This window comes from Macaca thibetana, chromosome 2, assembly GCF_024542745.1.
Source record: "Macaca thibetana thibetana isolate TM-01 chromosome 2, ASM2454274v1, whole genome shotgun sequence".
NCBI lineage: Eukaryota > Metazoa > Chordata > Mammalia > Primates > Cercopithecidae > Macaca > Macaca thibetana.
In genome coordinates this window covers 11,445,809-11,470,562 of record NC_065579.1, presented here as the reverse complement: position 1 = coordinate 11,470,562, position 24,754 = coordinate 11,445,809, and the positions used below count along the sequence as shown (strand labels likewise).

The following is a 24,754-nucleotide window of genomic DNA, read 5'->3' as shown; positions in this document are numbered from 1 at the left end:
TACGTTTCCAAGATCTGAAGGGATGTTAATGGTCGGGCTAAATGCCAGGCAGGTCTTCACTGTCAAATTAAACAGCGGTGGGAGCAAGTGGAATAACCGAGTTCCCCTCCCGCACCTGAGCGCCGGCAGCGAGCCGCGAGTCGGCACCCCTCGCACGCGGGAAGACCCAGACGCCCAGCGGGCAGCGTCTCCGGCTTCCGCCTCCGGCTCCGGCTCGATTCCCCCGGCCCGCCTCTGCGTCAGGGACGCGGAAACCCCGTAGGAGCAGGGCGGGCGGGGAAAGTGGTGTTTGACTAACGCCGCAGCGATATTCTTCCGCCGCGAGGTAAAGAATCCCAACCCAACCCCGGGCCCTAGGATTTCCAGCGACCCTATAATATCGAGAAATTACCACATTTGGATTTTCCAACCGTCTTGCTTAGGATTTTATCCGACGTAACGACCCCAGGATCACAATTTTGTGGCTGACCGAAGCACGGCGAGAAAATTCCTCCGCAAGAAACGGGTTCCGGCCACGAGCCTATAAAAAACGGGTGGCGGGGCTCTGCTGTCTTTTCAGTCGGGCGCTGAGTGGTTTTTCGGATCATGTCTGGTGGCTCCGCGGATTATAACAGGTATGGCGCTCTGTTGGCGGTCGCGGTCTGTAGTGAAGGTCGTAGGGCGCCAGGAGAGATTATAGTGGATGGCATGGAGGCAAAAACTCCAACTTAGTGCACGTTTCCTTAGGGTACAGCACCCCTGTGCCCTTCCAGAAGCTTCCATGATGGGTAGGGCCCGGATTGTGGGGAGACAGGACGATGGTGCGAAAGCAGTGGCTAAAGGGCGTTTCTCCTCCCTAAGACATTACGGAATTTTGGCTGCTTCCCCTCCCAGTGTAGAGCACGGGAAACATGCAGTAAACAGCCGTGGCGCAGTCTGCGTTCGGTACAGTGTAACCAGGACCCGAAGCTTTATTTTTGGTCAACCACAGGAGTTGGGGGTCCTTGGCTTCAGTTGGGGAAGGGTTGGAGGCAGCGGTCTCCACTCGGCCACGGCGCGGAGGCGATGGGACCGGACCGGCACGGGTGCCGGCGAACCGTTGGCATCGCTCTCGCCAGGCCGCTCCGCCCGCGTCAATCACCCGGCTTGCGCATTGTTGGGGGCGGAGCTCGTCGCCCCGAGCTCTCGCGAGACGCTCCGCCGCCGAAACGGGATCCCCATGCGCTGGGGCCTGGGGGGCTGCCTTTCCGGACATCCGCGGCCCCCAACCTTTAGGGAAGGCGCGCAGTGTGATATTCGTCCTGCGGCTGCTGCTTTAACTTGTGCAGGGGAGGCTAATGTGCTGAGACGGGTTGCAAAGGGCTATCCCTTTAAGATGCAGTTAAGGTGGCTTGGAAGGGATGTCTGACTGCAGTATTCTTGTCAGCAGAGAACATGGCGGCCCAGAGGGAATGGACCCCGATGGTGTCATCGAGGTAAGAAACGGTTGTGGATGTTGAAGCTTTGAAAAGGTGAATGTGTTCATCTCATTCATGCGTGCATTATTTTTTCTAACTTACAGAGCAACTGGAATGAGATTGTTGATAACTTTGATGATATGAATTTAAAGGAGTCTCTTCTTCGTGGCATCTATGCTTACGGTTTTGAGAAGCCTTCCGCTATTCAGCAGAGAGCTATTATTCCCTGTATTAAAGGTAAAAGAAACTGGAATTTTTAGGAAATGACTTTATTCTACATAGTCATGGACCGTAAAAGGGAAAGTAACCTCTGGGGGACTAGCACCTGTTTGTATTCCTTAAAGTGAAATGATGGCAATCATCTTTCGGGACTGACCTGAAATGAAGAGAATACTCATTGCTGATCACTTATTATTTGGGCATAATTCATGTTCCAAATGGAATACATGGTGTAAAGTAGAAGTGACAATTTGATGTGGGATCGGTAAATATGTATCCTACTTTTTTTAGGGTATGATGTGATTGCTCAAGCTCAGTCAGGTACTGGCAAGACAGCCACATTTGCTATTTCCATCCTGCAACAGTTGGAGATTGAGTTCAAGGAGACCCAAGCACTAGTATTGGCCCCCACCAGAGAACTGGCTCAACAGGTATTGATAGTGTAGTTCAAAAAAACTGCTTGCGTGTTGCATAGGTTTCAGGTTTCACAACTGTGAAGAATTTAAAACTTAGTATAAATTGGTCCTACCAGATCCTTCCTTTTAATTGTCCATGCATGCAGGGAGTTTTTGTTGAAAGCTTTAAAAGAACTGGGTATGCAGGTATGGTTTGTAGGGTTGTATACTAATAGATTGAGAATCCGAAACACTCTCTTGGATGTACTAGATCTGTCCCCATTTTTTAAGTTTGAATGCAGTTGTGCAACATGAAAACTGCAGTGACATGTTACCATTTGACTGTCTCCGTAGTTTGTGATGCATCTGTTGCATGCTATGTTTTCAAAGCTCACTGCTATATTGGCTTTGAAGTAAACCTTCCTAATAAAGCTGGAGGCTTTATTGAGGTCAAGATTATATAAAGCACAATACCCTCTGGGGGAAAAAAATTATTTGCCCTAGCTGTAATTACAGAACATATATTTCACTATGTACTCCCTACACACAGTGAAGAATAATGTAGGAAATGTTATTCTTGAATTGTCTAGCTGATGCGTGGGGCAGCAGCATCCCAAGTTTGACAAGGCAGAAGAAAGACATTAAGGGAGTTTTACCTTGAAGCAGTTAGGTCAGTCTGCGTTTTAAGCTTGGAAGTAGTTTCGTGCTGTGCATGCATAAAAGCTGTTGGCAGACCAGTTTAAATTTGCCATTATGCTTTAAAAAGTAGTCATTGTTCCTGGAGTTCTTCAGGATAATAATTAAGGCTTGGTTTTTAGATCCAAAAGGTAATTCTGGCACTTGGAGACTATATGGGAGCAACTTGTCATGCCTGCATTGGTGGAACAAATGTTCGAAATGAAATGCAAAAACTGCAGGCCGAAGCACCACATATTGTTGTTGGTACACCTGGGAGAGTTTTTGATATGTTAAACAGAAGATATCTTTGTAAGTATTGTCTTTAAAAGAGTTTTTTTTTTTTTTTTTTACTGTTACAGTTGAAAAGTCATATTACTGAGTAGATCTAGAAGTGACAGTATGACTTTGTTTCTAACAGCTCCAAAATGGATCAAAATGTTTGTTTTGGATGAAGCAGATGAAATGTTGAGCCGTGGGTTTAAGGATCAAATCTATGAGATTTTCCAAAAACTAAACACAAGTATTCAGGTAAGCATTACTTCACTCCCCTCTTAAAGGTACAGATGGGGTTTAATGCAGGTACTGTTACAATACAACTGACGTGTTTTATTGTCGTTCCCCCTGCTTAAAGCACTTGATGCATAACTATCTCTGTCTAACTCCATTCTGTAGTGAGACAGAGACGCTTGGCTTCAAACATTTTCCCTTGGGTATTACTGTGTAAGTTGTTCTACAACATAATTTTCTCTTTTCAAGGTTGTGTTGCTTTCTGCCACAATGCCAACTGATGTGTTGGAAGTGACCAAAAAATTCATGAGAGACCCAATTCGAATTCTGGTGAAAAAGGAAGAATTGACCCTTGAAGGAATCAAACAGTTTTATATTAATGTTGAGAGAGAGGTAACTGATTGTTAGACATTATTTTACCTTCTTGTATAAGCACTGTGCTAAAATTGCAGACACTAGGACTATGTCTTGGTTTTTGCAATAATGCTAGCAGAGTACACACAAGAAGAAAAGTAACAGCACTAGATTGTAAAGACTGGGATGGACCTCTTTCTTAATGTCCAATGTCCTTTGTCTTAAGATTTGGTGCAATATCTCATTAGACCTAATAGAATGAAGTTAATTTTTATAATTTCTACGTTTTATGACTGGCTAAGAGGGGCCAATTTTGGTATTTTGGGTAGAGACAGGGTTTCACTATCTGGAAACTGGTTGGAACTCCTGGGCTCAAGTGTTGGGATCCCGAAGTGCTGGGATTATGGGCATAAGCACTGTGCCTGGCCCAGAATGTATTTTTAACTGAAGAAAGTTGGAAAAGCTAAATGACTGTTAACTTTCTCTTCTAAACATTATAGGAATGGAAGTTGGATACACTTTGTGACTTGTACGAGACACTGACCATTACGCAAGCTGTTATTTTTCTCAATACAAGGCGCAAGGTGGACTGGCTGACTGAGAAAATGCATGCCAGAGACTTCACAGTTTCTGCTCTGGTAAGAGGTGTTCTAAAATGTCTGGATTTCCACTAAAGCAGGATTCAGACTACAATATAGCTGCTAAGTGCTGTGTTGTCGTTCCCCCTGCTCAAAATAAAGTTGTTTCTTAACTATACCTGTCTGCTATATTCCTGTAGCAGCCAGGGACGCTTGGTCTCATACATGTTGATTAAAATTACTGACCTGACTGGTGATTCTTGAATTAAGGTTTATTAATTTGCAGCATGGTGACATGGACCAGAAGGAGAGAGATGTTATCATGAGGGAATTCCGGTCAGGGTCAAGTCGTGTTCTGATCACTACTGACTTGTTGGTAAGTCTCTTAATGCTTTTTAAAAATCTACCAAAAGTTAGCTTTTTGGGGGGAAGGTTTTTAAGTAACCTTTGCCAGCTTGGGCTATTTGGAAGAGTAAAAGGACCACACTCCACAGTGGGCTATACCACTTAGTATAGTTCGCTACTATTTTGTGGCCTACATGACAGGTACCATGTTTTTTGAATTAGAATTTTTAACATATGCCATTGTGTTTCAGGCTCGCGGGATTGATGTGCAACAAGTGTCTTTGGTTATAAATTATGATCTACCTACCAATCGTGAAAACTATATTCACAGGTGAGAAGCCAGCATCTTGGATGTATTGAAAAAAAATTCATACATTTTTCTACTGTGATTTGTATGAAAGGTAACATCAAATCAAGGAATAGATTCAGTCAAGTCAGTAGTGTTCAGTAAGATGATGTAATTAAATTTGTACTAGGGGAAGGCTGACGAGAACAAAGTGGGAAAACTTGTAAACATTGCTCAGATTGTGGGCATAGGTTTTTTTTTCCCCCGCAATTGTTGGTCTTAGCTTATGCTTGAGCTTTTAGTGATGTTCTTGTGTCCATGTGCTTTTTCTTGATTTTTTCCATAGTTGGGATTTTCTTGGTGTCGCCTGGTAGCAATTTGAACCCTGGTTTAGTTATAGTGGCTTTATCCCTAAATAAATTGAATCGTACTTTGTTATGTGATGTAAAAAAAGACTTTTTAAAAAATACAGGAGTCGATAGCAGCAGTTGATGACGAGATGGCACTCAGAAACGGCGTTGACGTAATTTAGGACGTGGAATCATAAGCGAAACAGCACACTGTTTGAATAAAGAGCGAGTCGGTATTTATATTTGTTTTTCTTTTGTCATGATTATTTATTTTAAGTTGCTCCAGCTGAGGCATCTTTCGTATTAGTATTTCTGTTAGGGAACTTTTCTTACTAGGTGGTTTGTATTGTCTGGTTTCTAACATGAAGGTAGCTGTTTGGCGGTTAAACACGTTTTGAGTAATTTGAGTTACAACGTGTGAAACTGAGCAAAAAAGCAGTGATAAGTTTGGGTTACCATACCAAATACTTGTTTTCCCACTGGAAAAAAGTAAGTTTTAGAAAATAGTTAACCTTTGCAGCATTTGTTTACAGTTTACAGTTCCAGAAGTGCGTCGAAATGGATTACATAACTGCTCTTTTATTCCTGGTGTTTACATCTGTCCCAGGCTGACACCTGCTCTTGGCTGGCCCACTTTGGTATGGGCTTTAATTTCACTACCCCAAACACAATACTGTCATCTGCTTTATAATAATGCTCAAGATGCCTGATAAAAATCTCATTTTGCAGCCAGACAAGCCTTGAATCCTTTTGGCACTAACTGCAAAGGAAGATTTTTTTCTCTAGATATGCATTAGCAGCTAGTGCTCCAGTTAGAAGCACGAACTATAACCTTGATAAGTAAACAGCAGCTGATGGTTAACAAGTGGATCGTCATGTTCAGTAGTTCATAAATTATGTGAGAAGTAACATTCTGATTGTTTTTTTCTTACACAGAATTGGCAGAGGGGGTCGATTTGGGAGGAAAGGTGTGGCTATAAACTTTGTTACTGAAGAAGACAAGAGGATTCTTCGTGACATTGAGACTTTCTACAATACTACAGTGGAGGAGATGCCCATGAATGTGGCTGACCTTATTTAATTCCTGGGATGAGAGTTTTGGATGCAGTGCTCGCTGTTGCTGAATAGGCGATCACAACGTGCATTGTGCTTCTTTCTTTGGGAATATTTGAATCTTGTCTCAATGCTCATAACGGATCAGAAATACAGATTTTGATAGCAAAGCGACATTAGTCGTGAGCTCTTGTGAGGAAAGTCATTGGCTTTATCCTCTTTAGAGTTAGACTGTTGGGGTGGGTATAAAAGATGGGGTCTGTAAAATCTTTCTTTCTTAGAAATTTATTTCCTAGTTCTGTAGAAATGGTTGTATTAGATGTTCTCTATCATTTAATAATATACTTGTGGACTAAAAGATATAAGTGCTGTATAAAATCAGCCAATTATGTTAAACTAGCATATCTGCCTTTATTGTGTTTGTCATTAGCCTGAGTAGAAAGGCCTTTAAAATTTTTTTAGAAAGCATTTGAATGCATTTTGTTTGGTATTGTATTTATTCAATAAAGTATTTAATTAGTGCTAAGTGTGAACTGGACCCTGTTGCTAAGCCCCAGCAAGCAATCATCCTAGGTAGGGTTTAATCCCCAGTAAAATTGCCATATTGCACATGTCTTAATGAAGTTTGAATGTTAAATAAATTGTATATTCACTTTAAAGGTGCTTTTGGTCATTTTTATTACAACCCCCTTATTTACAAAACCCCACATCAAAATATATTCACTTTTTAACAATTCTGAGATAATTGCTGCATCACAGTTGCACAAAGGCTGATGAGTTGCAAATGTTCATCAGCACCATCTGCTAGGCATTTGTCAACTTCCTACAAGAAAAATTTAAGAAATTAGCATCCTTCAGGTAGTTAAATGTTTAATTGACATGTGCAAAGTACCTACTTACGGCAAGTTTTTCTGTAATAATGGACTTCTGTTTATCAGATAAATTATTCTCTACAACCACATCATGGAGTTGACTGACGAACTGAGTTGCTGCATGACCCTCATCTATTAAGTCCTATTAAAAAAAAAACTTAATGGTATGATCATTTAATATTCCTTTCCCCAAAGTTAGTAAGCTGACTTTACCTTGACCACAGCTTCTAGTTTGTCAAAAGAGCCACTCTGACAGGCAGCAAATACTCCATCAATTTTCTCAGCTGGTATTACCTAGGTAATTGAACGTTCAGTATTAAAGATGTTTCTCGGTGAGACTAACACATACAGTCCCCCCAGTCCTTTCTGTTCCACAGCTAAGTTCCATACTTAGCTAATGTTGTGATAACCCTGTAAAGTTGGGAAGGCTTTGGGAGAACAGCCAGAGTAACTCCAGTCACCACTGAAGTAACCAAGGTGCTAACAGTTGTGCTTTTAAAGCCCAAGTTTGGACACACATGGGTTATAGCTTGTTCTGGTCAGTGGATGAAGACTAGTGGCCAAGATCAGCCAAAGAGACTGATTTCTTTAAAGGGGAAGTGCCTTTTCTCTAAAAATCCATGTAAATATGCCACTAATGAGATTGGTTTAAAAAGTCCACAATATCCAGAAAATTTAAGATGATTAGTGGTACCAGTCTTGTCATATGGAAGGCCTACGTTTTTAAGTAGTAGTGGTTCTGAGGTGAGTTTTGACATGGGAGTATCCAAAGACAGGTGGGGTACTCCATTCTCTTTAATGATTACTGTAAGTTGGATATGCCTTTTGTTTATATACAACTGGCAAAATAGTTTTCATGTATAAGAACATCTGCTAAAATTGATGTAACTGCCAAAGGCATCTCTTAAAAAAATCTAAAAACTGAAGGCTGGGCACTGTGGCTCCCACCTGTAATCCCAGCACTTTGGAAGGCTAAGGGGGGCAGATCACCTGAGGTCAGGAATTCAAGACCAGCCTGGCCAACCAACATCGTGAAACCCCATCTCTATTAAAAATACAAAAATTAGCTGGGCATGGTGGCAGTTGCCTGTAATCCCAGCTACTTGGGAGGGTGAGGTGGGAGGCAGAGGTTGCAGTGAGCTAGTATTGCGTCACTGCACTCCAGCCTGGGCGACAGATCAAGACTCCGTCTCAAAAAAAAAAAAAGAAAATCTGAGGACTGAAAGTGTCCTTTTCTTTCCTGAAATGTCTATTACATGCCTGACAAACTGAAAAGTTAAGTGTCATCTCCTCACCTGAAACACTCTGATACTCCCAGGTTATCCCCTTATACTTCCTAGTGCAGTACTTGGCACTTACTAAACATTCAGTATTTGTTGGATGAAAATTTCCTAAAAGCCACAAAAAAGCCAACTAAAAAGAAATTTGGAATATCCAGTACTCTTACCCCAGCAATGTCTGTGATCACTCTCTCTGTGATCTCCTTTCCACCTGTTAATCGAGTAGCGCTTTGAAGAAATGTAATGGCTTTTCTTAAGTCTCCTTCTGACACTTTAACAAGATAAGTTATTCCCTGAAGACAAAAAAGTTGTTTTTAACCTATCATGGCCAATTAAGGATTTATAACTTTAATTTTAAAGTGTTTAATAAAAGTGAAAAGCCCTATGTTTTAGTCTAGAGTTAATGAGAACACCCATGTGTGTTTTGGAATAAAATCTGATCAGTCTAGAGGCCGGGTACGATGGAAGGATAGAGATGTCTTGCTTCTGAAATAAATCTGCAGAGATGAAAAAATGTTCCATATTTATCCCATTTTCTTGCTCACATAGAGCAAATTCAAATTATGCTTAAATTCTGTTATAATTAATAAGGGCCTTATGTTTCTATCAATTTTAGGGAAGTACTGAAGTATGAGCTAGAAGACTAAAATCTTGTCAGCATGCAGAGATTTATATTGCAGAATTTGCATTATATGTATGAAATCCACCTCAGTTTTGGGTCTTTGATATATTAAAAGTAATTAACTCAAAAAGTAATAGAAAAGCTAAACCTTGTAATTCCTACACATTTCAATTGTTGCCCCTTTAGCTTAAGTTTGTCTGAAGAACTGGCATCAGGATTGAGGCAACACATATTTAAATCCTTCAGGGTCTCTTTAGATGCATTCATTGAAGGAATTAGTAACTCTAATAATTGTAATAATTAGTAATTACCTCATCACTAATTTTGACATTTTCCTTCTCAGCAATGTCTAGTAATCGCTGCTGTTGAATTTTATCTGACAGAGGCTTGAAGCGGAATTTTGAACATCTAGAGGTCAGAGGTTCAATTATTCTGTGGAAGATGAGAAAAACCAAGTTGGTGTCTAAAGACAGAATTTCCCCAAAAGAACTCATTTTTATCAAGAACAAATCAAGATTTGATGGAGGAAAAATTAACGTAGCCTTGAAAATTCTAAATTTCCTTCCCCTAATTGGGTTATGAAAATGAGGCTGCCTAGCATCTGTCTTCAGGGCAATATACATACCGACTGACATAGTTACAGATAAGACAGAATCGGGTGGTTTTAGACTCCTTCTCCATGGTACGTCTTAAAGCTGCCTGAGCAGCTGAGGTCATAGAATCTGCTTCATCCAGAATCACAATCTTAAAAGGTGGACACGGCTTCCCACTGATTCAGAGAAACACGTAAGAGTTGAACATTAATAGGTCTATTGGTTTCAACAGCTTTGTTGAAATATACATACCATACAATTCACCCATTTAAAATGTACAATTCAGTGTTTTTCTGTATATTCACGAAGTTGTGCAACCACTACCACAATCTAATTTTAGAACATTTTTATCACTAAAAGAAACTTTGTACCTATTAGGAGTCACTCTTCTTCCCCCAGTCTTTCCCAGCTCTAGGCAATCACTAGTCTACTTTCGTCTCTATAGATTTGCCTATTCTGGACATTGTATGAATGGAACCATATAATATGCAGTCTTCTGTGGCTGACTTCTTTCACTTAACATATTTTAAAGATTCATCCATGTTGTAGCATGTGTTTGCTTCATTCCTTTGTATTGTCAAATACTATGGCAGATTCATCCATGTTGTAGCATGTGTTTGCTTCATTCCTTTGTATTGTCAAATACTATGGCAAACGGATATGCCACATTTATTCATCCATTAATCAGTTGGACATTTGGGTTGTCTCCATGTTTTGGCTATTAGGACTAACGCTGCTATGAACATTTGTGTACGTTTTTGAGCAGATATGTTTTCCAAGAGGCTGCACCATTTTATTTTACATTCCAAACAGCAATGTATGAGGTTTACCATTCCTCCACATCCTTGTCAATGCTTGTTATTTTCTGTATTTTTTTTATCATAGCCATCCTAGTGGGAGTTACCTGGTACTTCAGTGTGGTTTTGATTTTCATTTCCCAAATAGATAATGATGTTGATGAGCATCTTCTCATGTGCTTATTAGGCATGCATATATTCTTTGGAGAAATGTCTATGCAGATCCTTTGCCCATTTTTTAATTGGGTTATTTGTTTTTATTACTGAGTTTTTAAAGTTCTTCATATGTTCTAGACATAGGTACTTTTTAGATATATGATTTGTATTTTCTCCCATTTTGTGGGTTATGACCTTCTGCACACTGATTTTTGGTAATCTGCCATTAAAATTTTTCTCCCACCAAAAGTGGCATTAACATAATTATATGAAAATTATACCAAGAAAACAGATTTCAAGTATTAATGGTAGAAGGGATCTCAGAGTCTTTTAGTCCACCTCCCAGTCTTCATTTCACATAAAAATAAATTAGGTGCTATAGAGGTTGTGACTGACTGCACCATCAATTCAAGGTGGATATCAAAAATTAGTCATTCACTTTCAAAAATTTTGAAATGTGCTCATGTAAATTTTACATATATGTTTAGGTACCACCAATGTAATTCTGGACCTTTGCCACCTAAGGAGCATAAATAGTTGATTAAATCAGTTTACCTCAGGCAGGATAGTCTTCTAACATGAAAAGGGAGTTGACAATTTGGCAAAAATACACTTGATCTTAGCCAAAAGGCTGAGGAGCGATGGCAGAAACACATATTTAAGATAATACATGCTATGGAGGAGGCAGGGCAAATTTACTTACTCTGAACGACTTCCCGACACAGTTAACTGAGCAAAATTTTTCACTTTCTCTCGAACTACTTGTATTCCACGTTCATCAGATGCATTTAACTCAAGAACTCTTAATCGGAAAAGTTCAGGTCTATCTCAAAATGAAACAAATATGAAACATAGAGCACAAGGAGGCTTAAATCACATTTTAACATTTGCACACTTTGCAGATGTTTAAAATCCACTTAGTAAACAATATGGATAGAAGGCACACAATCACTTTTGTATTCTCTCTCGGTAGAGTGCTGCAGTTACCATTTTGGCTTTTTCCCATGCATTTAAAAAAATGTAGACATTATTACATAAAATATACAATTTCTTTTCTTTTTATTTTTTTGGAGACAAGGTCTTGCTCTGTCACCCAGGCTGGAGAACAATGGCATGATGATGGCTCACTGCAGCCTTGCACTCCTGGGCTCAAGTGATCCTCCCACCTTAGCCTCCCAACTAGCTGGGACTATAGGCACATGCCATCACACCTGGCTAATTTTGTTTACTTTTTATAGAGGCAGGGACTCATTATGTTGCCATGCTGGTCTCAAGTGATCCTTCGACTTTGGCCTCCCAAAATGTTGGGATTACAGGTGTGAGGCACCACACCTGGCCCCACATATAAAATTCTAAATCGATTTTCCACTTCGCATTTATAATAAGTATCTCGGCATATTATCAAAACCACTGTAAATAACATTTTAACAGTCGTATGATATTCCATCTTATGACTGTACCATCATTTACTTAACATTCTTCTATTGTTAGAATCTAGACAGTTTTAAATGTTGTAATTTTAAACAATGTTAGAATATAGCACATTTTAAATTATTTCCAGACGAGTATAGTGGCTCATGCCTGTAATCCCAGCACTTTGGGAGGCCGAAACAGGTGGATCATGAGGTCAGGAGTTCGAGACCAGCCTGACCAACATGGTGAAACCCTGTCTCTACTAAAAATACAAAAATTAGCTGGGCGTGGTGACAGGCGCCTGCAGTCCCAGCTACTCAGGAGGCTGAGGCAAGAGAATCACTTGAACCCGGGATGCAGAGATTGCAGTGAGTCAAGATCGCACCACTGCACTCCAGCCTGGGCGACAGAGCAAGACACCATCTCAAAAATAAGTAAATAAACAAACAAATAAATAAATAAATTCCAAAGGGTAGTTTGCTATAAGGAAACTTACTAGATTAAGGAAAACTAATAGATTAAAACATGAGCAGGTTTTTAAAGTGAGTTTTAATAAAAATTACTAAAAGTAATATATGCTTACTATAGAGAAATCTGATAAATCAAAAGAAAAAAAAAAGGGCACACTGTCAAAGCACTGTTTTGAAACTTCCCTCTAGTCTTTTACACACACACACACACACACATTTTTAAATAAAAAACAAGAGTTGTGATTTAGTTTCATCTCTATTTTTCCTAATCAGCATGGTATCCTAAGCATGCTTATGGACATAAACATTTACATGCATCTATTTTCTATTTTAAAATCACAATATTAAATATGAAATTCACTGTTAAAGTAAGTTCTTTAAAGACAAACATTATTTTACAAAGAATATAGAAAAAGTTGTATAATCTGGACTGACCTACTCTAAGTAATAATAAACAACTGTTAAGGCTGATTCAGATTGGTTCTATCTGACTGAGTTGAGGAATAATCAAAAAAGTTCTTTTATAATTTTACTGAGCATCAAAAGTTGCTGTCAAATAAAATATTAGGCACACAGCAGCTTCTCCGTTTGTCTTTTACATTTTGACATAACTAATAATCCTTACACATTCGGTGATTTCAGTGGCATCCTTTTTTTTTTTTTGAGACCGAGTCTCACTCTGTCACCCAGGCTGGAGTGCAGTGGCGTGATCTCGGCTCACTGCAACCTCCACCTCCCAGGTTCAAGCAATTCTCCTGCCTCAGCCTCCTGAGTAGCTGGGACTACAGGCGCATGCCACCATGCCTGGCAAATTTTTGTATTTTTAGTAGAGATAGGGTTTCACCATGTTGGCCAGGCTGGATTGGAACTCCTCACCCTAGGTGATTCACCCGCCTTGGCCTCCCAAAGTGCTGGGATTACAGATGTGAGCCACCGCGCCTGGCCTATTTTCATATGTAGGATTTCAGATATTTTTATCAGTTGTATGTCTAATATTAATTCTGGAAAAACTCAAGACAGCCTTTGTTATGTTGGTGCATGTTTCATGTATATCAGACCCAGCCCACTACACATCTTTCAACTCTAGGTAAAGGGCTCCTCTAGAATGGCTGGTTAAGCCAAGATGGTCAATCTAGGAAGAGGAACCTAAGAAGGTGACTCACAGGAAGATTTTCTGGTGTACCTGGAATCATACTACATCAAATACCACTTATGCTCAGGAGACCTGAGGCAAGGAGCTGGCCTGGCCACTCCAGAGTCACAGCCTAGGAAGTCTAGAGCAGGACTCAAGAATGGATGGTACAAATAGTACCATCAGAAACAGCAGATTCTATCATACAGCCACACAGATGTGAACACAATCATTAAGAGGGTTATAAAACTATCAGCACAATTGAACATTAAGTTGGACCCTCTGGACTCCAAAATTATAATGGAAAATTTAAAGAAAGTGATGGAAAAAATCATAGGCTCCCAGTGTTGTAGTACATTCAAACACGTGAACAAGATTCAGAATGAAGGTTACAAAAGATGCAGGCAAGCTGATTTCTTCAGGGGAGTGAGGGAGGAACAAAATGGGCTCATGGGATTTTAAAAAATCAGAAATAGAAAGAAAACTGTCCTACAGAAAATGAAATGCAAATTTTTAGAGGAAAAAAAAGCAGTATCAGAGAATTTTGGTGTCAAATCTTTTAAAAAAGAAAAACAGACTGATTTCAACGTACCCAAAGAGTTCTCTAGCTGCTGCCAAAATAGTGGATGTTTTTCCAGTTCCAGGTGGTCCATAAAACAAGAGATTAGGAAGCTGTAGAAATTAAATTTGTTTTTAATAAATGGTTTTCTGGCACAAATAGATGAAAAGGAAGATTGAAAAAACTGTCTGTGGAACAGTGCAACAACTTCTCTAATAGGGCACGTAACTTCTAAGTATAAAGATTTCTTAATATAACTGACATCATAGTGTTGACAGATCTAAATCCTGCTTTTTCATATACTACCACTTTTTTCCCCAAGTGTCTTTTTAATCTCTTAAGCTGAACCAATATTTATGTTTGCTCTATAGCTAATCCACTTAGGTGAAATTTTCAAAGCTGGAATGAGAAACCTTTTATTTCTAAAGGGAATCTCAGTTTCCTATCACACCTCTATGCTCAAGATTAGGTAAGACTTTATATTACACAAAACATCAGCTGCTTCAAAGGGGAAGCAGATCAAAAGAGTAATGGGATTTGGCCAAAACTGAGGAAAAAGGACTAAAAAAGACATAATCAGGGCTTTGAATGAGCAGAAGTACCAAGAACAGAAATAGTAACAAAAAATACAAAACTAGACATACATTAAGTGCTAGGCACTGTCCCACATCATGATTATGTACTCTGTAAGGATGCTTGCATGTATCAGGGACAATTCATTAGAAGAGGAAAGGATAAGATTAAATAACTAGCTACCTTCTTTTATACCTTATATCTAGATAGTTTGGCTCCTATCAAGCAGTTGACTGATCTGAGGTGAAAATTAATAAGTCAACTAGGCCGGGCGCGGTGGCTCAAGCCTGTAATCCCAGCACTTTGGGAGGCCGAGGCGGGTGGATCACGAGGTCAGGAGATCGAGACCATCCTGGCTAACATGGTGAAACCCCGTCTCTACTAAAAAAATACAAAAAACTAGCCGGGCGTGGTGGCGGGCGCCTGTAGTCCCAGCTACTCGGAGGCTGAGGCGGGAGAATGGCGAACCCGGGAGGTGGAGCTTGCAGTGAGCCGAGATCGGGCCACTGCACTCTAGCCTGGGCCACACAGCGAGACTCCGTCTCAAAAAAAAAAAAATAAATAAGTCAACTAAATTCTAATGAGCTCTGCTATGAAACTGTACATTCTTCAGTATGTCCTTTCACATAAGGAAATCACTGTACACAGGAAACTAGGCATTAGAGTTTGTTTCCACTCTTGCCTAACCCTCCCTCTTCCCGCCCATTCATTCTTCACCTAAATCAGATACCACTCTGCTTGCTACTTAAAACTATTCCACTTAGAAAAACAAAAACAAACAAAAAAACCCTCAGCTTTTTACCATGGCCTAAAGGACTTCCATGATCTGCCTACCAGCCCCTTCACCTTCCAGGCTCCAGCTTACAATGGCCTCTAACAGCCTGGCACTTTCTGGCCCTAACATATGTTGTTCCCATGACCTGGAGTCTGATCCTCTTCTTTCTGCCTGGCCAACTCCTAATGCATTACAAATCAGAAACCATTCAGTCTAAAGTAGGTCTCTCCTATTATCTCATTAGTATTTGTTGCATTTTGCATTGGTTTATTGCTATTTAACTGTGGGGCTTAATTGTAAAATGCCTGCCTACTTCATTAAAAGACCAAGAAACTTATTTGTTCTATTCACATCTGTATCCTAGCATCTACTACAGTAGTCAATGTTGGCCAAATGAATGAATAAACCAATACATAGACAAATATGTTAATTAGAAGACTATTACTGTTACATTCATAACATATAGCTTATAGTACAAACTATGAGATTCATAACCTAAAAACCTCCTAGGCTTCTTAGTAATTAAGGTCTACAACTATTATTTTGATCTGTGCGTCCCTTAACAATGTAGTAATTCATCCAGGTTAACTATCAGATACAATAATTTAAATTCTTTGAAACAGAGTAAACTTATTAAACCTTACATTATACACTAGTCTAATATATATAGTACATTCAAGAACTGTATGTGGAATACCAGTTCTTAAAAGAAAATCAATTTCTGAAAAAATTATCTTCTTATAATTCTTTCAAACCTTTTTCTTTTTTTTTTTTTTTTGAGACGAGTCTTGCTCTGTTGCCCAGGCTGGAGTGCAGTGGCACCATCTCGGCTCACTGCAAGCTCCGCCTCCCAGGTTCATGCCATTCTCCTACCTCAGCCTCCCAAGTAGCTGGGACTACAGTAAAACCTTTCAAAGTAAATTGAATGAATTGTTTTCCTTTACTCTTTTGAATTAAAAAAACTATTTCACCTCTTTACAAAAGTTAGTCTGAAAAGATGCACAAAATATTAAACTGAAGTTCTTACTTCAGCCTCATAAATTACATGGCATAAAGTCAAGAACTAGATCTTAGGTTGGGCATGATGGCTCACACCTGTAATCCCAGCATTTTAGGAGGCCAAAGTGCGCAGGTCACTTGACATGGCTAAACACTGTCTCTATTAAAAACACAAAAATGAGCTGTGTGTGGCAGTGCATGCCTGTAGTCCCAGCTACTCGGGAGGCTGAGGTGGGAGGATCACTTGAGTCTGGGAGGCAGAGGGTGCAGTGAGTTGATACCACACCACTGCACTCCAGCCTGGGTGACAGATCAAGACTCTGTCTCAATTGAAAAAAAAAAAAAAGAACTGGATCTTAATCTCACTACATTTGCTGAAGATACTAGTAATTAAATTAGGTATTATCCTGCAATCTGTGTAATTACTACGCAACTGCAATTAAAATGGTATATACTGTTACCAAGATATACAAGCAGAATATATCAAAAAATAAAATGGCATACTATGATAGAATTAAAAGGTGTAAGAGTATTTGTGTTACTTATTTTTTTATTATTTATTTATTTATTTTTGAGACCAGAGTCTCACTCTGTCACCCAGGCTGGAATACAGTGGCACGATCTTGGCTCATTGCAACCTCTGCCTCCCAGTTTCAAGTGATTCTCCCGCTTTAGCATCCTGAGTAGCTGGGACTACAGGTGTGTGCCACCACGCCTGGCTGCTTTTTCTAATTTTTGGTAGAGATGGGGTTTCACCATGTTGGCCAGGCTGGTCTCAAACTCCTGACCTCAAGTGATCTTCCCATCTCAGCCTCCCAAAGCGCTGGGATTACAGGCGTAAGCCACTGTGCCTGGCCAAAAAGGTATGAGTATACGAATCAAATCAAAACACATACTGGTAAAGAAAAAGATTCTAAATAGTTTTATAAATTTAACTTCTTTCAAAATGTGTCCTGTAGTAATATAATTTCAGCAAGAGAATGATGGCAGCAAAACCCAAAAGAACCTCTAATTAAAAGCAGCCAGATTGAGAGGAAGGAAACAAATCTTGAAACTAAAGCAAAAACTACATTCCACTTCACCACTTTACTGAGCTGTTGAAGCACTTTGGGCATTCATCGTAACACAACTTTAAGTTGCTAATTCTCCACATGGGTTTATCTTATCTCAGAATAATTTACAGTGCAAACCATTCATGGATATTTTATCCTCCATATCACAGCAGAAGAGAGTGCTATAAGCAGAATTCAAAGCTCTGTTTTTTTTTTTTTTTTTTTTTGTATTATAGGTCAATCCAAATCCTAAAGTTAGTAAGCAATTATACTTTAGAGGAATCTCTGGCTCTTCTTTATAGCACATATTACTACCTAGAATTATTTATTGGTTTACTTGTTTATTCCCTCTTACCAATAAAAACCCATGAAAAAGGGGCATAGTTCGTCTTGCTCTATGTTTTATGTCTTGTTCTACGTCTATGTTTCATAGCCTGTCTTAATTACTATGACTTTTACTTGAATACTATGTAACACTGCTATGTAAGATTAAATAGGAGATGCTCAATAAATATTTGAACTAATTATCATTGTAGTAATTATCATAAGTACTAAGTATCATAGTTATCAAGGACCTACTGTACATAGAGCATGATATTTAATGAAGGCTAGAAGTTACAAAGGAAGAAAGAGGGTGAATAAATTAAGTCTTAAATATCCCAATGACATTAAACACCATTTGCAACTCACGTCGGCTCCTTCTAAAGACTTTTTCAGCACTGCAACCACTTCTTCCTGGAAAGCAACTTCATCCACACATTTTGGGCGACTTGCAGGGTGGGGAGGAGGAAAGAGGTTATTTAGTATATTATAGTAACCACAGAAAACTCTCAAGTGTTCTTTCTACTAAAATACTAATGACAATTCTCAAACATCAGCAATGAAATGAGAAACTTTTTCATAATTGGAAATAGGTGGAAACCCCATTTGTTGTTACCATAAGCAAACACACCCTGAAAGAGTGAAATAATGTTTTACTTCCTATCTGCATTACTTGACTCTGTTATACCACAAATATTAAGCAAAAGGATTTTATTTTATACACTACAAACACTAATTAGAAATTAAAGTGGGGGATCGAGACCATCCTGGCTAACACGGTGAAACCCCATCTTTTTTTTTTTTTTTTTTTTTTGACACGGAGTCTCGCTCTGCCGCCCAGGCTGGAGTGCAGTGGCCGGATCTCAGCTCACTGCAAGCTCCGCCTCCCGGGTTCATGCCATTCTCCAGCCTCAGCCTCCTGAGTAGCTGGGACTACAGGCGCCCGCCACCTCGCCCAGCTAGTTTTTTGCATTTTTTAGTAGAGACGCGGTTTCACCATGTTAGCCAGGATGGTCTCGATCTCCTGACCTCATGATCCACCCATCTCGGCCTCCCAAAGTGCTGGGATTACAGGCTTGAGCCACCGCGCCCGGCCTGAAACCCCATCTTAATGAAAATATAAAAAATTAGCTAGGCTAGGCCGGGCACGGCGGCTCACGCCTGTAATCGCAGCACTTTGGGAGGCCGAGGCGGGTGGATCACGAGGTCAGGAGATCGAGACCATCCTGGCTAACATGGTGAAACTTTGTCTCTACTAAAAAATACAAAAAATTAGCTGGGCGTGGTGGCGGGTGCCTGTTGTCCCAGCTACTTGGGAGGCTGAGGCAGGAGAATGTGTGAACCCAGGAACCAGAGCTTGCAGTGAGCTGAGATTGCGCCACTACACTCCAGCCTGGGCGACACAGCAAGACTCTGTCTCGAAAAAAAAAAAAAAAAAAAAAAAATTAGCTGGGCATGGTGGCAGGCGCCTGTAGTTCCAGCTACTCAGGAGGCTGAGGCAGGAGAACAATGTGAACCCAGGAGGCAGAGCTTGCAGTGAGCCGAGACTGCGCCACTGCACTCCAGCCTGGGCGACAGAGAGAGACTCCATCTCAAAAAAAAAAAAAAAAAAAAAAAAAAAAAGAAACTAAAGTGGGGCTGAGTGTGGTGGCTCACACCTGTAATACCAACACTTAGGGAGGCTAAAGCAGGTGGATCACCTGAGGTCAGGAGTTCGAGATCAGACTGACCAACATGGAGAAACCCTGTCTCTACTAAAAATACAAAATTAGCTGGGCATGGTGGCGCATGCCTGTAATCCCAGTTACTCGGGCGGCTGACGCAGGAGAATCGCTTGAATCCCAGACGCAGAGGTTGCAGTGAGCCGAGATCGTATCACTGCACTCCAACCTGGGCAACAAGAGCGAAACTTCATCTCAAAAAAAAAAAAAAAAAAAAAATTAAAGTGAACAACTGCTTAGAAAGCATTAATATTGGTTGGATGCGTAGCTCACACCTGTAATCCCAGCACTTTGGGAGGCCAAGGCAGGCAGATCACCTGAGGTCAGGAGTGAAGACCAGCCTGGCCAACATGGTAAAACCTCATCTCTACTAAAAATACAAAAATTAGCTCAGTGTGGTGGCGCATGTCTGTAATCCCAGCTACTCGGGAGGCTGAGGCAGGAGAATCACTTGAACCTGGGAGGCAGAGGTTGCAGTGAGCTGAGGTAACGCTGCTGCACTCCAGCCTGGGCGACAAAGCGAGAATCAGTCTCAAGAAAAAAAACAAACAAACAAAAACACAAAAAACATAGGAAGGCCTTACTCGGCCTATAGATAATCTGTAAACATTGGTAATTACTGAGGCTACATTCAACCAATAGTTACAATTACTTGTGGTAGTATCACTTAGATGACTGACATTATTTATTTGAAACAGAGTCTTGCTCTGTCACCCAGGCTGGAATGCAGTGGCGTGACCTCAGCTCACTGCAATTTCTGCCTCCCAGGTTCAAGTGATTCTCATGCCTCAGCCTCCTAGGTAGCTGGGATTACAGGTGCCCGCCAACACACCTGGCTAATTTTTTTTTTTTTTTTTTTTAGTAGAGAGGGGCTTTCACCATGTTGGCCAGGCTGGTCTGGAACTCCTGGCCTCAAGTGATCCTCCCACCTTGGCCTCCCAAATTGCTGGGATTACAGGATTACAGGCTTAAGCCACCGTGCTAGGTAGTGACTGACAATTTAAATGCCAATTCAAGTGTTGTTTGGACAAAAATGTATGAGCTAACCAAAACTGAATTTCCAGGGCTGGCTGAAACCCCCTCTCTACTAAAAATACAAAAAATTAGCCAGGTGTGGTGGTGGGCACCTGTAATCCCAGCTACTCGGGAGGCTGAGGCAGGATAATCGCCTGAACCCAGGAGGCAGAGGGTGCAGTGAGTCAAGATCATGCCACTGTACTCCAGCCTGGGCAACAGAGTGAGACTCCATCTCAAAAATAGTAATAATAGTAATAATCTCCACCTATTGTAATGAAAATGGGAAACAGATTACATATTTGGATTTAAGTAGAACTCCTGGCTGGGCATAGTGGCTCAAGCCTGTAATCCCAGCACTTTGGGAGGCTGAGGTGGGTGGATCATGAGGTCAGGAGTTTGAGACCAGCCTGGCCAATATGGTGAAAACCTGTCTCCACTAAAAATACAAAAAAAGCTGGGTATGGTGGTGGGTGCCTATAATCCCAGCTACTCAGGAGGCTGAGGCAGGAGAACTGCTTGAACCCAGGAGGCAGAGGTTACATTGAGCCAGAGATTGTGCCATTGCACTCCAGCCTGAGTGACAGAGTGAGACTCCGACTCAAAAAAAAAAGAACTCCTAACCAAGTATTTATAGCCAGTTTACTGAAACTTGTTTTCTTCACTTTTGTATCCCAGTCCCTACAATGGAAGCCTCTGCTTGTAGAGATCTCAGTTTATCTACAAAATAAAGGAATTAAACTAGATTATTCTCAAGTAACTTCAGTTCCAGGGTTCTATGACTTATATAATCAGGTGATTTTTTTCAAAGACAACTTCTAAACAGAACACAGTATTCCTCCATAAGTTTAAAAAAAAAAGTGATCAGAACTGGTTAGAGAGAGAATTTATTAATTATTTTAACAAAGACACAAGTGTTCTTACTATTTTTCCACCCAGGGAACGGGTTTGGCTTTCTTGTTCTCTCCACTACTTCCCGCAGTGGCAGCTACTCCTCGATCCTTGGTCAGCAGGGATTTAGTACTGATGGATGTGCCTTTAAGAAATGCCTGCATGGTTACTTCACCCTGGTCAGGTGCAAGACAGAAAAAAAAAAAAAAGCTTTTATCAAAACCATTTTCAGAATCAGCACCATAGGAAAGTGGGGTGGGGGGAGAACCATTATGAGAAAGTACAGCCTGAAAACACACTTAGCCTTGTGCAAAGGTGTTACATAATAAAGGACATCACCCCATGACCTAGAACACTCTGAATGCACTGTACTGAGGGCTACGAGGACAGAAAAGTGGTCAAAGTCCTTAAGGAACTTAGAATCTATTTATAGTGCAGGAGTTATAGAACAAAGATCATATGTCACAAAAATGTTTAATGAGTTCCAAATGCATTGATAAATATGATGTCGCTAATGACCAAACCACATGGGCCTCCATGGCTTCTTTCACAGTCATGGGCCTAGCTTTAGCTCAGACCCTGAAATGGACTCTTCAGCAATTAAAAGTGCTGTGCTTGCACCACAAATGAGAACCTTCACTCCTTTCCTTGTCAGAACTCACTCGAAGACCTTTTTTGGTTGTTGTTTTTTTTGAGACAGGGTCTCACTGTTTTGCCTAGGATGGAGTGCAGTGTCACAATCATGGCTCACTGCAGCCTGGACATCCCAGGCTCCTGTGATCTTCCCATTTCAGCCTCCCCAGTAGCTAGGACAACAGGTGCGCGCCACCATCCCCAGCTAATTTTTTTAATTTTTGGTAGAGACAGGGTTTCACCATGTTGCCCAGGCTAGTCTGGAACTCCTGGGCTCAAGTAATCCTCTTGCCCCGGCCTCCCAAAGTGCTGGGATTACAGGTGTGAGCCATCACGCCTGGCCAGGGACCTATTTTAATGGCAGAGTCAATGCCCACCTACCTTCAGAGACTTTCTGTGGGGAAAGGAAGGTGGGGGACTCTGTTGTTAAAATAGAAACAGCTGTTTTTCTCATAACACACTCACTTGAAGAAATCAAAACAATGCAGAAAAGCATCAGGGATTTTAAAGAGTAATACAAAATCCCACCCAGAAGGTAACTATTTCTAACATGCAGGTAAACATTCTTCCAGGGTGTTTTCAGGGATAAAAAGCATCATTAGCTTGCCTGAAAAATCCCCAGTTAATTCTATTTTTTTTCATTGCTACAAGCCCTGGTGCCGAGAACAGTGCCTGGTACATGGTAGATGCCCCATAATATTTGGTGAATGAATTACCATCCATGACACCCGGTTTCCTTTTCTGTTAAAGGAGCTAAGGCCTATTCCATAGGACAACCGAGTTAAATAAAATAATGTATGCAAATACATAGTTCCTTGCTTGGCATATGGGAATATACTCAATAAAATAAAATAAATTGTTAATATCTATTGGCAGCCAAGGTTTTTATAACGTTATTGGATTAGTCCATCCCTGCCTCGGGCTGTTAAACACGAATACAGCCCAAAGCCGGGGTCTGCAGGATGCTGTCCGGAACCACCATTTCACCAAAGGGCGAGGCCAGGGCATGAAAGCGCGGCTAGGTTGGGGCCCCGAAGGACGTGGAAGCCCTCACAGGGGCATCAAGGGCAGGAGTGGGGAAGGCGAAGCGGGCTTGCAATTCCTCCAGCCGGTTACCGGTGAGCCTGGCTTCTCGTGCAGGTCACCGCCGCCGGCTAGTTCCCGAGGTTTCTGGGATACAAAAAGGACAAGATGGTCTCAAAGTCTTAGTTCCGTTCCCTAATCTGAAAATAACGGGCCCAGGAGACTTACGATCACCGCCGTCCCCACAGTCGCCTCAGTTCCCGCCACGGAACGGCAAGCGAAAAGCAGGCCGGGAATACGCCGGTAGGAATACGCGGGCACGTAACGCGTCACTTCCGGTCCTGGGGCGCGCTGCCAGCGGGGAGAGTTTGCACGTATATGGTTTTATTTAAGCAGGTAATGAGCCAGCCGGACTTTCAGGGAGAACTGGACTGGAACAGGCATGACCTAGGAGGTGTCCCTGTCCCGGTGCATTGCTCCCACTTGAGACGTGAGCGCGACCCTCCCCGAAGGTCGCGCGGGCACGGCGCTGGGGCCGCTTACCTGGCAGGCTCAGCAATGGGGGCGGGGCAGCGGCGCGCGGGCCTCTGGAGCCCTGCGGGTCCACCGAAGGTCCCGATCCCGCTATCTTCGTAGGTGCGGGCCTCCGGAGGTGCAGGTCCCTATCCTTGTCCTGCTTCGTCGCAGAGCAGAACGCATGTGCTTTAAGGGCAGAGACATCTGAAGATGCCTTGCCTTGCCCTCTTGAGGGCACGTGGCTTTTACTTCTAATAGTGTCTGCCTGTTGTGGAGAGGGAAGACCATGCAGCTGTGGACATCTATTATAATTCCTGAGCCCCACTTAGAAATCTGGAAGTGCAGGCGTTCAATAAAAGTTAAAAGATCGATAATCATGTTTAGCCCCACCAAGGTTCATGCACTGTGGCTTCTAGGCAGGTGTCTGACACCACTGCTTTTCTCTCTTCCAAGTACTTGGTTTAGTCTGAAATGCTTCTTAATCCTATTGAAACCTGACCCTTCTCAAAGGCCGCCTTCTCTACAGGCCTTTACTAATTACTAACCCATAAGGTTGATCCGGGTCTTCTTCAAATGACTGTTTTGTTTGGCACAAACTCAGCATGATATCCATTGTTTTTTTTTTTTTTTTTTTTTTTTTTTTTTTTTTTTTTTTGAGACGGAGTCTCTCGCTCTGTCACCCGGGCTGGAGTGCAGTGGCCAGATCTCAGCTCACTGCAAGCTCCGCCTCCTGGGTTCACGCCATTCTCCTGCCTCAGCCTCCCGAGTAGCTGGGACTACAGGCGCCCGCCACCTCACCCGGCTAGCTTTTTGTATTTTTTAGTAGAGACGGGGTTTCACCGTGTTAGCCAGGATGGTCTCGATCTCCTGACCTTGTGATCCGCCCGTCTCAGCCTCCCAAAGTGCTGGGATTACAGGCTTGAGCCACCGCGCCCGGCTGATATCCATTGTTAACTGCACGTTTTTTTCATTTATCTTGCAACAAATGCTTACGGAATGTCCACGCACTGTGCTAGATGCCTGCAGATACAGCAGGGAAAACGCTAGAAGATGCCCTCAAGTAGCTTTACAGACTAGGAAAGTGACAGACAATGTGATGTGTGGTTATGCAGAGGAAGTAGGGGGCTGTGAGAACTTACAT

At 41.5% G+C, this 24,754-nt stretch overlaps 2 protein-coding genes and 5 non-coding genes across 10 annotated transcripts; 6 read left to right on the top strand and 1 right to left on the bottom strand.

The window, feature by feature from the left end:
- Positions 1-551: 551 nt before the first annotated feature.
- On the top strand, positions 552-6,860 carry EIF4A2 (eukaryotic translation initiation factor 4A2). Of its 3 annotated transcripts, none has more exons than XM_050776650.1 (11): positions 552-614; positions 1,409-1,454; positions 1,541-1,673; positions 1,947-2,086; positions 2,869-3,037; positions 3,147-3,256; positions 3,485-3,628; positions 4,090-4,227; positions 4,454-4,543; positions 4,764-4,843; positions 6,085-6,860. In XM_050776650.1, exons 1-11 carry the CDS (start codon positions 586-588, stop codon positions 6,227-6,229), a joined length of 1,224 nt encoding a protein of 407 aa, XP_050632607.1. In that variant the 5' UTR covers positions 552-585; the 3' UTR covers positions 6,230-6,860. The 3 variants fall into 3 exon arrangements, with proteins under 3 accessions (XP_050632607.1, XP_050632599.1, XP_050632617.1); XM_050776642.1 differs by having other exon boundaries at positions 1,406-1,454; XM_050776660.1 differs by lacking the exon at positions 6,085-6,860 and adding an exon at positions 5,271-5,388 and having other exon boundaries at positions 1,406-1,454.
- Positions 1,778-1,846, top strand: LOC126949568 (small nucleolar RNA SNORD2). The gene has a single exon (XR_007723843.1). It is a non-coding gene; the product is annotated as a small nucleolar RNA SNORD2 (small nucleolar RNA).
- On the top strand, positions 3,302-3,428 carry LOC126949497 (small nucleolar RNA SNORA63). Its single transcript, XR_007723776.1, has one exon. It is a non-coding gene; the product is annotated as a small nucleolar RNA SNORA63 (small nucleolar RNA).
- On the top strand, positions 3,654-3,831 carry LOC126949565 (small nucleolar RNA SNORA81). Its single transcript, XR_007723840.1, has one exon. It is a non-coding gene; the product is annotated as a small nucleolar RNA SNORA81 (small nucleolar RNA).
- LOC126949496 (small nucleolar RNA SNORA63) lies at positions 4,263-4,394 on the top strand. Its single transcript, XR_007723775.1, has one exon. It is a non-coding gene; the product is annotated as a small nucleolar RNA SNORA63 (small nucleolar RNA).
- On the top strand, positions 4,571-4,709 carry LOC126949512 (small nucleolar RNA SNORA4). Its single transcript, XR_007723791.1, has one exon. It is a non-coding gene; the product is annotated as a small nucleolar RNA SNORA4 (small nucleolar RNA).
- A 2-nt stretch (positions 6,861-6,862) lies between the features above and the next one.
- On the bottom strand, positions 6,863-23,591 carry RFC4 (replication factor C subunit 4). 2 transcript variants are annotated; one of them, XM_050776682.1, is made up of 12 exons: positions 23,326-23,402; positions 23,191-23,244; positions 21,475-21,617; positions 18,185-18,263; positions 14,129-14,208; positions 11,225-11,344; positions 9,601-9,744; positions 9,287-9,407; positions 8,521-8,646; positions 7,287-7,367; positions 7,102-7,215; positions 6,863-7,024 (listed from the first exon to the last, which is right to left on the bottom strand). In XM_050776682.1, the coding sequence occupies exons 3-12, from the start codon at positions 21,603-21,605 to the stop codon at positions 6,929-6,931; spliced, it is 1,092 nt and encodes a 363-aa protein (XP_050632639.1). In that variant the 5' UTR covers positions 21,606-21,617; positions 23,191-23,244; positions 23,326-23,402; the 3' UTR covers positions 6,863-6,928. The 2 variants fall into 2 exon arrangements, with proteins under 2 accessions (XP_050632639.1, XP_050632633.1); XM_050776676.1 differs by lacking the exon at positions 23,191-23,244 and having other exon boundaries at positions 23,326-23,591.
- Positions 23,592-24,754: the final 1,163 nt, after the last annotated feature.